At 44.2% G+C, this 13,197-nt stretch overlaps 1 protein-coding gene across 1 annotated transcript in view; it reads left to right on the plus strand.

Annotated features, from left to right (window-relative positions):
- Positions 1–13,197, plus strand: part of PPM1H (protein phosphatase, Mg2+/Mn2+ dependent 1H) — a 138,205-nt gene that overhangs the window by 107,578 nt on the left and 17,430 nt on the right. The window contains exons 7-8 of the mRNA XM_065048588.1: positions 10,703–10,766; positions 12,403–12,510. Of these exons, the coding sequence (XP_064904660.1) occupies positions 10,703–10,766; positions 12,403–12,510 (172 nt within the window). The remainder of the gene's footprint in view (positions 1–10,702; positions 10,767–12,402; positions 12,511–13,197) is intronic.

Genomic DNA, 13,197 nt, shown 5'->3' on the forward strand with positions numbered 1-13,197 from the left:
TCTAAATCAGAGTCCTTCTAAATAAGGATCCATTTCCTCTTGCAGGGTGTTTGCCCAAGGGCATCTTGTTTTCCATCAAATTGTTTGCGTTGATCTCCTAAGCATAGGAGAAGCAATCTGTTTCTATTTATCCAAAAGTTTGGGTCAGTTTTAATGGTTGAAGTTGTGGACAAGACGTTAGATTTTCAGCTTGGTGGGCCTTCAGAGGTGATGGTTTGAGGTGGCTGGTGTATCACAGTGGTTGCTTTCCACTTCCAGGGTTTTGCTTCTGTTTTCTTCCCGAATGCCTAGATTTAACTGATGCATCAGGACACAGCAGCCAAGGACATGTCTGTTCTGCATTTGTTTCTAAGGACAATATCTATCATGGAGAATAAATTAGCATATCTGTTCCTTTTCTAGAAAACATCAGATGGAGCTTTGGCCAGCCAGAGCTTGATACGCTAAAACGCTGCCAAACTTTTATCGCTTGCAATGCAGAAGATCAGTTGTCTGAACCTTTTTTGGGTCAGTGACTTCACTGTGTGTTGACATTTGCACGTCCATGTCGAAAGGTGCAGGTGATGTTAAGAAGAATCAGCCACTCTTACACTTAATTACAGAATACTTTAGTGAGAGAGTGTAAAACTGTCTCTGCTCTGATGTTTCCTCAGGAAAATGAACTGTTTTATTTAAAAATTCAGGATGCTTTCTGTGTTTTCTATTAGAAGCTGTATGGTTTGGGGGTTTTCTTCTTCATTTTTACTCTTCTTCTGTGCTCTGGAGCTTTTCAGATTCTCAACAATGGCTTGGCTTTCCCAGCTTGTTTGGATTACAAAAGGTTATTGTCTTTGGGTCTGTCATAATGCATTTGGCTTTTTTTTTTCTCTTTGCTTTTTCTTTCTTTTTTTCTTTTTTTTTTTTTTTTTCATGTGAAGTTTCCACAGTGGCTTTGTCTCAACAACCCACAGTGGTAGCAGAGCTGCCAAGTTTCCCCACAGCATTAGGACAACCACTGATCCAGCAATGTGTACCACATCACTAGTCCAGGCCGCCTGTAACTGCTTTGAGACCAGCCTTTCCCTTCTCCCTCTGGCTCTCCCACCCTTTCTCCTTTCTCTGCATTGGCAGTTAGGATGAGAAATCCTCTGTGTTAAATGTATCTAAAACAAATCCCATTTAGGTGGGAGCTAACCGTGAGCTGCCCCTTCTGCACCCTCACCCCGCGTGCGTTGTGGTTGAGCAACCATTGCAAAACACGTCCTGCAGCTGGCAAGGCATCTTAAGAGCTGTGTCTCCTGCTGAACAAGCCTCCGAGCTGTCTCGAGCCGTAATTTGCTGGCAGACATCTGTGTTACTGACAGTCTTTCGCAGCTGGGTCTCTGGGCTGGGGTTTTCAGGCCCATGGCTTGCAGAGGTTAAACTTCTGTCAGAGAGAGGGTAGCTGTGATGGCTTTGACAAGTCCTGGCAACAGAAGCATCAGGGAAGGCTGAGTGGCCACGTAAGCAAAGTGCTGCCAGTGCTAAAAAGGGGTGTGGGTAGCCTGAGGTGGAAATATATGGGGGAAATAAGCAGCCCTGATGATGACTGCTCCTTTAAAGGACTGCAAGGAATTTGTGTTCTGTCTCAAGCTTTTATTTGAAGGGTAAGAAGCAGTTGGTCAGGTTTTCTTTAGTCCTGGGTGAATCTAGTGTGAACAATTTTGAAGTACTTTGCTCTGACTATATCTTAGACAACTTCCCAAAACCTGTTTTTCTGGCTTAATGTGTCCCTCACTGGCACAGCAGTTCCTTCCAGGGTTCCCCTCTCAGCCTCCTGTGGGGAGCCGTATAGTGCTGCACTTAGCCAAAGACATTCAAAAGGCACTACCAGCTGCCATCAGCTCTGGTGGTTTCAAAGTTAATTTTTTGTTCCTCCTTGGAACATGAACAGTGGACTTTCTGCTGCTGGCATTTGAGTTATTTAAAGGCTTGTTTCCCGATCACAGCTTTTTGACTTTATTTTAGGATGACAAAAGAGCGCTCGATGACAAGGCCATTTTTTTACCTGATTTGTTGGCCACTTCCTTTGCCCTGCAGGAGTGCACAGGATTGAGCGGCATCCCATCAGAAACAGTCCGAGCCGGGGCAGCACCCACGGCGCATCGTGCGCTGCAGCCCATGGTGACAGCGAGCCAGGGACCTGGGTGCTGCCTCGGAGCGTGTACGGCTGCGGAGCTCTCGCCAGCTCCGTGTCCGTCTGTCTGGCAACGGGGAGCTGTGACACATGGTTGGCCACCCAAGGGTCAGCCCATGCCGGGGAACTGCCTGCCCACCTGATTTATTCCAGAGCAGGGAGGCTGGTGCCCTGGGGCAAGCGCTAAGCAAAACCCATTTTATTCTAGAGTCAATACTGTCCACTGCCTGGAAAGCCGCCAGCCTGCTCTGTGCTCACCCTTTTCTTTCCAACAGGGAATGTCTTTCAGCCTCTGAACATCTGATTTAAAAAGCAACTTCACTTTTCAAGCCGTTTTATTTCGTTTGGGATGGATGCCTTTTGCTTTCATTGTGCAGCCCGCCTTGCCGTCTGTGGTTCAGACTCCGTCTCACAAAAACCATGCTCTCGTTAATCACTTATTGGGGATCCAGAATACCCCGGTGAGAGCTAATGTACATGTTTTGCTTGGTAATGTGTGAGCTGATTTGAACAAATATTGCCAATGCGGCTGCTATCTTATTCTTTATTGCTGGACTCGATGTCCTTTGACAGCGCGTTCAGGTAGCCTGCCTGAGGAGTGCCTGAGCAGATTGAGAAATGCCACAGAAATGCTTTATGGAGCAGGCGCCTGCGCTGCGCCCCCCTTAATATAAATTGATTTATTGAATCAAACGCAGAAGCCCTGCTACAGAAACCTCGGGCTATATCCTCTGGAGAACCACCTAATAAAACAGCCCCAACTGACACTCCTCATTAGCCTTTCCACCGATCCCAAGGCAGTATTTAAAGTGACAGTGTCCCTCTTTTCGGCCTGAATTTATCTGCTGGCTAATGCCTGTGGGTCTAATTAGCTTAGTATTATTAGTCTTATTCAGATAAGCTGCATTTCCTAACAGCTTGATTCCAACTTGTAAAAAGTAATTGGAAGTCTGAAAACCCTGTGCCGTAACCTGCTTGATTGTGCCTTTTAGCCAAATTCATGTAATTTACAAAAAGTCATCCTTTCTCCACCACCCCCCCTTTTTTAATTGAGCTTTTTTGTCTAGTGAAACCTTCTGTGCTTCTACTATTGAAATCCTGGCTGTATTGTTGTGTTCAAGACCTCAGCCGTATCCTTTGTACAATCGCCAGGGAGAGATCAAATTTTAATTTCATAATTACTTCACAAGAAAGCAGCCTTTTCCCCAGTCGTGCCTGGTATTAATTTCCTCCCAGCAACTTATATTTTCATAATTTAATGATTATGGGCCACCTTTGCAACACTGGGCCTTTCTGGAGAAGGGAGAGGTAGGATGTCATTTTTGCAGCAGAAATCACAATCCACAGCCACTTGCCTTGGTTTATTTTTTTGGTCTTTGCTGTTGTGTCTATTGCGAGGCAGCCAGGAGCGGGACAGGACGTGCCTCTCTGATGTGCACAGCCGGAGCAGCTTGCTGGGTTGTGCCTGGGTGTCTGGGGCGCAGTTCTGCGATGATGAATGGCTGTTTGCGATGTGCATGTTATGCATCTTCTCAAGATTTGCAGCCCTCGCTGCAGGAGCAGCGGGAGGTGAGAGCTGACCTGCTGCGTACAGCACATCTCCTGACAGTGACGAATGGCTCTGCTTTCCCCAAGTGCACACATGCCGCAGGAGCTGAGCCAGTGTCTTCGGGGCAGGAGAAAGCAGAAACAAGAAAGTAATAGCGCCGCAACAAAAGAGAAAACTTAGCGTCTGGGGTAAAGCTCTTTGTAAATGGTCTCTCTGGGGCCAAGTGAGCCCAACAAGAATGTGGTTGGTCTGAGTCATGTCCTGCAGGAGCGTTTCCTTCTGGAAGCAGCACTTCTAAGGCCTGTCCCTGCATGGCTGTGCGACTTTGCTTGGGCTTTGCCTTGGCACAAGATCAGGTGCCACACATGCAAGGGCAAACAAAAGGCTCCCAGGCTGTAGAGCTCTGTTTTATCAGACGGAAACTAAACTGAAATAAAACAACTCTTCCTCCTGGGAAGGTGAAGTTTATTCCTCTGTTCCTGCTTTCTCTGGCTTCCCCAGCTGCACAGGTTTAACATAACCTCTGATGGGTCCCTAGGAAATCCTCTTTCTGTTGCCACCCAGGACTGACTTAAGGTTCTGCTCCTGGCTGAGAAGAGGCCCCTTGTTACCTGAAGGAGTTTCCAGTGCTGCTGTGGGATGGTGAGGTCCCTGCTTGCTGTGTCTCACTGCCCGTCCCATCCTATGCTACAGCAATCTTTCCCAAAAGAGTTTGCTGCACGATTCCTCCTTAACAGTGGATTCTCCTTCCAGAGGATCCCAGCCAGCAAGTGTGGAGCAGGCACTGCAAGGTGAACATGCCATCTTTCTCCCAGCTGCCTCACCACATCTTTTTAACAAGTAGTACAGCAAACTGGGAATTTACAAACAGTTCTTGTGTCCATCACAGTGCATTCAGCCCACAGGGTGTTAACAGCCCACTTCCGCTACCTCTCTATCTCCAAAGTAAATTGCTGACAAACCTTCCTGTTGGTCGTTTACAAATAGAAGAGATGAAGTAAATTTTTAGAAGTGTTCAAGACAGCAAATTTGGGGGGTGGGGAGGAGAAAGCCACAACACCCTTGGCCTAGTGAGAGTGTTGCAGAGCATGGATCCACTTGCTGTGCAGCTGCCATGTCTGCACACAGTTTCAGTCACTCATGGGTGGCAGAAGCTCAACCAGTCACAGGTAGCGAGTTACTTGCTCTGTCCCTTCCAGCCTCCTGAGCATGAAGGCAGCAAGGGAAGGCTGCTTATAAATACCGTAATTTAATTTTTTTTTTCCTGATTTTTCCACTTTTCGGGGCAAGGACATCTCTAGATACTCGTTCGCCTTCTCTGTGACTTTTCCTCCACCTCTGTCTTTTAATGCTCCCATAGAAGTAAACCAACTAAAAAAATCAGCCACGCTCTGGGAAGTGCCTGAGAGAAGCTGGTGCTTCAATCTTTAGAATGGGCTGGCCCAAACGGATGGAGTTTGTTTTGCTTAGGCGAATTTCTTCCACAGGAGTATGTGGTGCTGGGGAACGTGTCCTCTCCAGATAAAGTTCAGCTTCTGTCTTAGGACTGTACACCGTAGTGAAGGCTCCCTGGGGATCCAGAGCTCACATGCTGGTCTGATTTGACCAAAGCCAGGCTGAGATATTTTAATTTATTTATTTTTTAAATTTTTTTTTGTAGATGGATAGACAGAACTGGGATTTGCAAAATGAAACATTGTACATTTTCAGGCTCAGGAGTTTCTGATTTTTCTGGAAAAAACCACATGTTTTAAAACTTGCATGTTTTCCTCTTTACCTGAAAGAAACCCTAGGGAGAGTGTCTTGGTTTAGAGTAGATGTTTCCCTAAAAACTGTTTTCTGCACATGTGCACATGCATCTGTTGACTTTAATCCATTTGGGTTTGCCATCATCTTTTAACAAAATTACTGTAATTTGTGTGCTTTTATTATCTTTGTTTATCGTAGTTTTGCCTCATTAAACTATATGTCAGATGAGTAATAGGGGAAAAATGGTGAGGCATGGGAACATTAAAGCTAATCTACCTAGAGGATACTTAGTATCAGACAGTGCCGTCTGGATTTAGAGATCCTGACTCTGCAGAAGCACATATGTGTAAGGACGTTTTTTAAAAAATGAGGGCTGGATCCAGCCATAAGTTGCACAATTTTCAGTGGCTCTATGCCTAACCTGTCCTACACATTTTTTCTTCCTGGTAGTGGTTTAATGCCTGTAGTTCAATAGACAGTACCGATAAATGGTTCCTTTGTTTAAGTTCTGTTATCCAAAGGGCTAGCTCCAGTCCACTGATTCCTTTCTATTCGTTTCTATCAAGTTTTGTGCTGCTCAGGGGTTAAAATCTGTTTCTCTATTGGTATGACTAAGGAGAGCTGACCTTGGGGGACAGGAGGCTGGTTGATTAGCTGAGGTGGTTTTGTTGTGGGTTTATTTTTTTGGGCAAATGGGGGGTGTTTAGAGGTGGTGCTGGGTTTGGGGTTTTTTACAGAGTGGTAGCAAAGCAGTGCTAGAAATACACCGCATCCACAAACCTGTCTCAAAGGAGAGCCTTCATCCTTGTACTATGAACTAGGACATTTCTGAAGCTGTAGTGCTTTTTCTTCCTTGCTTGCCACAAGTGGATTTTGCTCTATGCCTCACACTAAAGCCCTTTAATGATTCTTTTTGCCCTTCTTCAGGTTTAATTCTCAGTTTACTATCAGGTATCACTAGCAGAGATGTGAAATACAGACAAACTTTCTAAAGCCAAAAAGCCAAGTGCTGTGGAAAAGCAGAACACGGAGTTACGGAGTTTGGATTCCCCTATCGTTCACAGAACTGAGCCTTCCAGGTCAGAGTAGATTGTGTTTTCGCCACCATCTGTTGTGCCTGGGGATGCCAATGCAATTCTTTTCATGACCAGTAACCTTATGCAGTTTACTGTAAAAAAAAAAAAATATATATATATATATATATATTTTTTTTTTTTTTTTTAATATATAAAATGTGGATTATTTTTTTTTTCCTTGGTCGTCAACAACTTCTACTCTTACGTGAATATATACGTGCTTTGAGAAGGTCAACTTTGAGAACAAATTATATGGCAAGACAATGCGTAACACATGTAAGAAATTGTCTAGGATTTTGTCCCAAAATCTGTATTTAGGAGCTGACAGTTTTTCAAGTTCTGACCCAGCAATATGCAGGTAACTTTGGTAATCTTTTATGAGTGCCTAAAGCGCTCCTAATGACCTCAGCACTATAGGAAATTTCTTCCTCAGATTGTTTTGTGCATTTAGCAGCTTCTGGTGATTATTTTGCCATGTATTTAGAGCAGATTCCAGATAGCATATGAGTAACATCATGTCAGTCCTAGTTCTTTCGTTCTGACATCTCTTTTGGCTCCTGGTGCGATTTGGCCCAGTTTTCCAAAATGTTGATCCTGAGTCCAAATGTAACTTTGTGGGTGGCACATATGTCAAGCCCTAGTTGAGTATTTTTGGACAGCGGTAGCATTTCATAATTCTTTTGAAATGAAAAGAAAAAACTAAATTAACAGAAAAAAATTGAGCTAGATCTAGCTGGGCACAAGCTTGCCTCTTCTACTCCTCCCTCCACCCCCCTGTTTTTCCATTTGGAAAAATAGAGGTTTACGTGGCAGAAGCACTTGACAGGATTTAGGCTCATTCAGAGCAGCAAGCGATAGCACAACCTTGTCTTTATAAGCTGTTGTGTCCTGCCCTGGTGACCACTGAGACCTCCAAGGACGCAGATAAGGAAGTTGGGGGACAGTGGAGGGTTGCAACCCTGTGTTTGTTAAAACAGTGAGCTGAGCTGAATTTCGTAGATGGCTGAATAAGGCCAAGTTGGCACTAAAAAAGCCAGACCACCCCCTCAGGTTCTCCGTATGTCTGTATTTGATATACCTACTACTGTATTATATCTTTATATACTGCACGATCTGAACAGCACAGGAAGGCATAAATGCAACTTTATTACATAAAATCAAGTGAAATAGTCCAGAAGGTTGTAGCCTGTGTGAAATAGACACACATACAAAGTACAGGAGGTTTCAGAGGGCATAAATCAAAATGAACTTCATAGTTTCCTTCCTTCCTTCCTTCTCCCCAGTGCAGTTGCTGAGCTGCTGGCTGAAAAGCTGTCCTTCATCCTTCTCTTGCAGCAAACCACACGCTCATATATTATTAATTCTGTTTCGCTAGTAATGCAGGACATAGGTACTTTTCTAGAGTGTCTCAGGTTGCTTTTCAGTGTGTCTGTGCCAGCTCCACTTCTGTGGTTGCAGTTCTGAGCATTGTTTTTTCAAGTGCTGATAATTTTCCAGGCAATAGCAACATCAACAAAACCAGCATGTTTGAGATGAGTCTTGACACCCAAGTTCTGAGCCCCAGAGGTGATTTGCTGTGAGAAACCACAAAACAAATCACTGTAGCCCTCTAGGCCTCCCTGGCTTAGTCACATAGCTTCAGGAGGTCACAGGCTAGCCAGCTGCCCCTCCTGATCTGCTGATGAAACATGAGCTTCAGCCCTTGCAACACGGCCTGTTCCAGCATCCTTGCACCCTTGTGTCACAGTTGAAGGCCCTAGGGATGATGGTCCTTATGGTGGCTCCATAGAAGATGCTGGACTTCGCAGTGGGAAGCATTCATTTGAGGGACACCGGCCTAAATGATGCCTTTTTCACCCTTTTTTTTTTTCCCTCCTTCTTCCTAAAGTGCAGTCAGTGTGAGGTGCTATTCAGGAACATAAGGAAGGAGGGGAGAGGGCAGAAAACTTGCTCCCTGTTTTTGGCTACTTACAAGACTGTGTAAAGTGAGGGCTTCAGTCTTAAGTATTTGTAGTTATCGTGCAGGTAATATATTTTGTGGGTAGCGAGTTGCTTTCGGTCACATCAACTTACTCTTGTTTGCTATTTGTAACAAACATGCACAACAACTTGAATGATCCAGTAGGAATGGTTGTCTTGTTGGGCTTGGGTTCTGATTGACTCTGCCCAACATGGACTCAGCTTATGTGCTTTTTCTTGATATCAGAACACAACTGGCTCTATGCAAGGAAAAGAGTTCAGACTCGTTCCCAAGGAGGTTTCACCAGGGCTCCCAGCACTGTAGGCCCAGCTGGAAGCTTTGGGACATGTTCATGAGCACTCAGGGATGGTAAAATTCTTCCTTCACGTTCAAACCAGGATATCCAAGTTGGTGAGGCAGAGACAGTAGCTATTTTATTCCCTGTTGGAAATAAAGGAAGGAACAAGAGCAAAGTCTATGACTGACTCATCCTTCCTGACAAAATGTTCTTGCAGGATTTAAACACCACAGAAGTTTTATCATGCTGACTACTTGTGGTGGTCTGCACCTTTTTGTTTGGCTTAACAGCTGATCAGTTGAACAGTTGGTCCTCCCCAGTACAAAATGCCATTTGAATACCTTATCTATATTGCCTCCTATAGAGATACCCAAGTATCCTGGTTATCTACACAAGATATACTCAACTATGTGGTCTCTCATGAGCATGTTTTGCAAACTTCACCTGGTTCCATTTTGGGGATTTCACACATAGTAATGTTTTGTAGTACTACAGGAATGGAGTCCCCCACTACTGTTTCTTCTTTGCATTTTGGTTGCTTTTCCTTTTTTTCTTCCCCCTCCACTTACCCCCAGACTCTAATACGGGCTGTACCTGTGATTACTGGGAAATGTAAAGGTAAGGCTTAAATGTCTATGCTACTGTCTTTAAGTCTGAGGCTTGCTGAGGTGATAAAGTACATATAGCCGTGTAACACAACACCCATTATTGGTCCCACGTCTGTGCCATATTTTGGTGAAGCAGGGGGCAGTTCGATTCCAATATGGGATTTCACCCTTAGCTTTTAATTTCCTGCTGGTTTCTGCCACAGCCTTAACATCACTTAAACCTGATCGAATGCGACTCCCCGGAGCTCACACATGGGGGCTGCGAGTGGCTGGCAGGGGACCCGCCGCGGCACCATCCCTCCTCCCACCTCTCCCTTCTGCTGTCGTGGGGAGCACTGACTCGCACCCTTTGGGGGCTGGGGACGGAGGTGGTCTGGGAGGACAACATGCAGGGAAAGCCTGGGGAGGGACAATTTTGTGGTGTGAAGGGAAACATGTCCCTCAGGGGTAAAGTACTTTGACTAAAGAGACTCCCCAGCACCTCGTCTCAAACATGTGTTATACAAACCGCAGGACTCCGCAGTTTATGAGAATGACAGCTGTCTATTTATTTTTTTATTTCTCACTGGCAAAATTGCTCACCTTCTCACCTCATCAGTGTCAACAGCTGGATGTGTAAAAGGTAGAGTACGCAGGCATGTGGTAAACGGAATCAGAGCATGAACATTTACTTCTCTTGGCCACAGCAAAACTGCTGTGAAACGTGAAATCTCTGACAATCTTGACTGTTGCAGTCAAGGTCAAATGAGCACTAAATATCCTTCTAAGACTCTTCAGCACTTGAAGCTTGCCACGGTTTAAGCAGTCCTGAAAGGTGAGAACAGGACCAGAGAGCTGTTCTGTACACGTCCTGTCGTCGTTCACCGTTTCACATTAACAGTGTTAATCCAGTCATTGGTTAGTTTCTTGGTGAGTTTGGGACTGGGTTTCTTTGGTTGTTTGGTTGGGGTTTTTTTATTACACTGTAGTACAGTATAGCTTCTGCATTAGCCAACAATATCTTACCTGATTAGGATGTTATTCCAGTATACCTCTTTTTCTTTGCAAGTAATAGGAGCAGCTTGGCATGTTAGATATTTCCTTGTGTTCACTTTTTCTTTTGGTGAAGTGGATAATTCTTGAGGCAAAATCTTTCCACGGAAAAAATAAATTTACATCTTGGTTCAAAGACAGAGTCCCCAGGAAAAATAATGTGTTTTGTTTTTTTGTTTTGTTGGGTTTATTTTAAATCACATCTGCTTGTTTCAGGGCACTGGGTCACTAATTGAGTGCAAGCTTTATAAATGTTGTTTGTCCTTCCCCCATAGGGCATACAAAACAATTGAGGAAGATGACTTGAAGTTTCCCCTGATATACGGAGAAGGCAAGAAGGTGAGCACATTTGCTTTTTTCAAACCAAAGGAAGAAGGAATTCTGTGCTGTTTGCCACTCAGTTTAGCCTGTGGCAGTCCAGTATTTTCCACTCAGTATCTCTTTATTTTATTGTTTTGACAGCTTGAAAGAATATCTTGGTTCTGTCATAAATCAGTCTCATGTCTTGGGGGGTGGCAGGGGGAGCTCAACATACTAAAAAGCATTTTTATAGCACACATAGTCATTTGCTGTTCAGTTTGCTTTTGTTTTTCTTTCATTGTAAGTAGGCTACAATGAGACTGTCTTAAATAATTGACTTAAAATGTTCCTGGTTTCATTGTAAAACGTAACTAGATTGGATGAAGACAGCAAAATACCTCATGTTTACTGAAAACAAAGCAGGAGGATATTTAATAACATTTTAGAGTGCCCTGAGATGCAAAACACTAATTTAGGAAGGAAAGGGATCGGGGTAGGATTTGGGAATTATAACACCCCTTAACCATACCTTCCTCAGCTAGTGTACGTGAACTCACTGTTGAATTTTTCTGATGCTGATAGTTTTTCTTGGAAGAGAGAAATGAACCGTTCTGTTTGGGTATACTTTGTTTCCAGCTCTGTGATTAAGAACAGTCAAATCATTAGTGCTGATCCCAGCAAGCTTAGCTGGATGCAGCAATAGGATCAATATAAGGACGCAGTGGTGTCAGTTTGCCGATATTGGTATGCTCGCTGTGTTTCTAAATACTGCTCCCCTGCTGCATTAGGTTCTTATCTCGATGCAAAATACACACTCTTCAAAATTAGTCGAAGTTTTGAAGGTTCAGACCTGCAGCTTATCTCTGAATTTGGTTAGGTTTATAATTATTCGCAAAATGTTTCATGCACATCTTTTTAATTTACTTTCTTATTGCCTTATAGAGCCAGGGGTTAGTGAGGCAAAATAATTTTGAAGTCAGTTGCTCGCTGTTATTGATGCTGTGAGCTCTCTTGTTCAGAAGCTGCTGCAGCTAAACTAGAGTTTGAGGGAAACGATACACAGACAGCAGATAGCAAGGTGCCCCGTGAGGCTGTCTGCCTGCTCAGTCTTTGGAGAAGTGTTCATGAAGAAGAGCCCAGCACCTCTTGGGAGACATCTCATGTCACAGAGGAAGGTGCTTGTTGGAAGGAAGTTGTAGACCTGAGGTAACAGCAGACCTGGCTATCCAAAGGGGAGAGCACTGTGGTCAATCCCACTGTCACCTGAGTGTTCAGCAATTTAAGGTTGCCTTTGGCACTTTTCCTTGGCGGAGGGAATATATGACAATATGTCAACAGGAAGAAGCCCAAGGTTTCTTAGGTGAGTAATTAGACTCCTCATCGTCTTTATAAAACCTGTTTACTAACAGTATAATTTGCTGGAGGAATGCTCTTTTAGACTGGTGAGGGACAATGAGGTGACTGGGATGTGGATGAATACAAAGCTTAGAATAATGAGGGAAATGGAGATGACATGAGTGTGAAAAGCTTTGAAGTTGATCAGCTGTGTTTAATCTAGAGTTTCTGGGAGAGAAAAGGGAATTAATCCCAGTTATGGAATAGAAACATAGTCTCATTCCCTAATGACACAGAGCATGTAACAAGATTTGGTCCCATTGCTTTTCTTTATTTCCAGGCTCGAGTTATGGCAACAATTGGAGTGACCCGAGGACTGGGAGACCATGACCTGAAAGTGCACGACTCCAATATATACATCAAACCTTTCCTGTCCTCATCTCCCGAGGTAAAACAGCAAAGGTTCAACTATCTGATTTGTGGGAGAGAAACTTAGTGTGCTCATTTATTCTTCCCAAATTTTCCATTCTGATTGTGGTCCAATCCAGGTAACATCCTGCCCTTCCCGAAGGTGGAGAGTGTTATAAGCTCCCCATCTGTGTGCCCTGGTTGCTCCACATCTCTGGCAGAGCATTGATGTCTGCTCTATGGTTATGTGATAGCCTCGCCATTCGGTGCGACAGACGCCCATCTCTCCCCACCTCCATGTGCTCCAGCTCCCCTTGAGGCCTAGATCATGTTGCCTTCACAGAAGCTGATGTAAATCTGTGTTCGCCAGAAGGGAGCACTGGATATCTTCCATGGTAGCATAGTATCGTGCATTACACAGAGGATGACAGATCAACTCTTAAGCAGGAAAATGCCAAGAACAATGGGAAGGGTGCTGTCTGTCTGCCCCTTCACCTCCAGTTCTTCATTCTTTATGATGGTTTTGTGCAGACACCAAATAATGACAGGAATAGCAGTGTGTATTTCCCAAATGATGGCATAATGAAGGGATTGTGCAGTATTTGTGTTAAGGGTAGTTTTAAATGCCTCCACCATTTTGACTTGCCTTGCCACAAACAATTCCAGTTTTTGACCACCAGAGACCTTGCAGTGAAGGATATCAAGCCTTCCAAAGGGATCTGAATCT

The sequence above is a fragment of the Columba livia genome, chromosome 1 (assembly GCF_036013475.1).
Source record: "Columba livia isolate bColLiv1 breed racing homer chromosome 1, bColLiv1.pat.W.v2, whole genome shotgun sequence".
NCBI lineage: Eukaryota > Metazoa > Chordata > Aves > Columbiformes > Columbidae > Columba > Columba livia.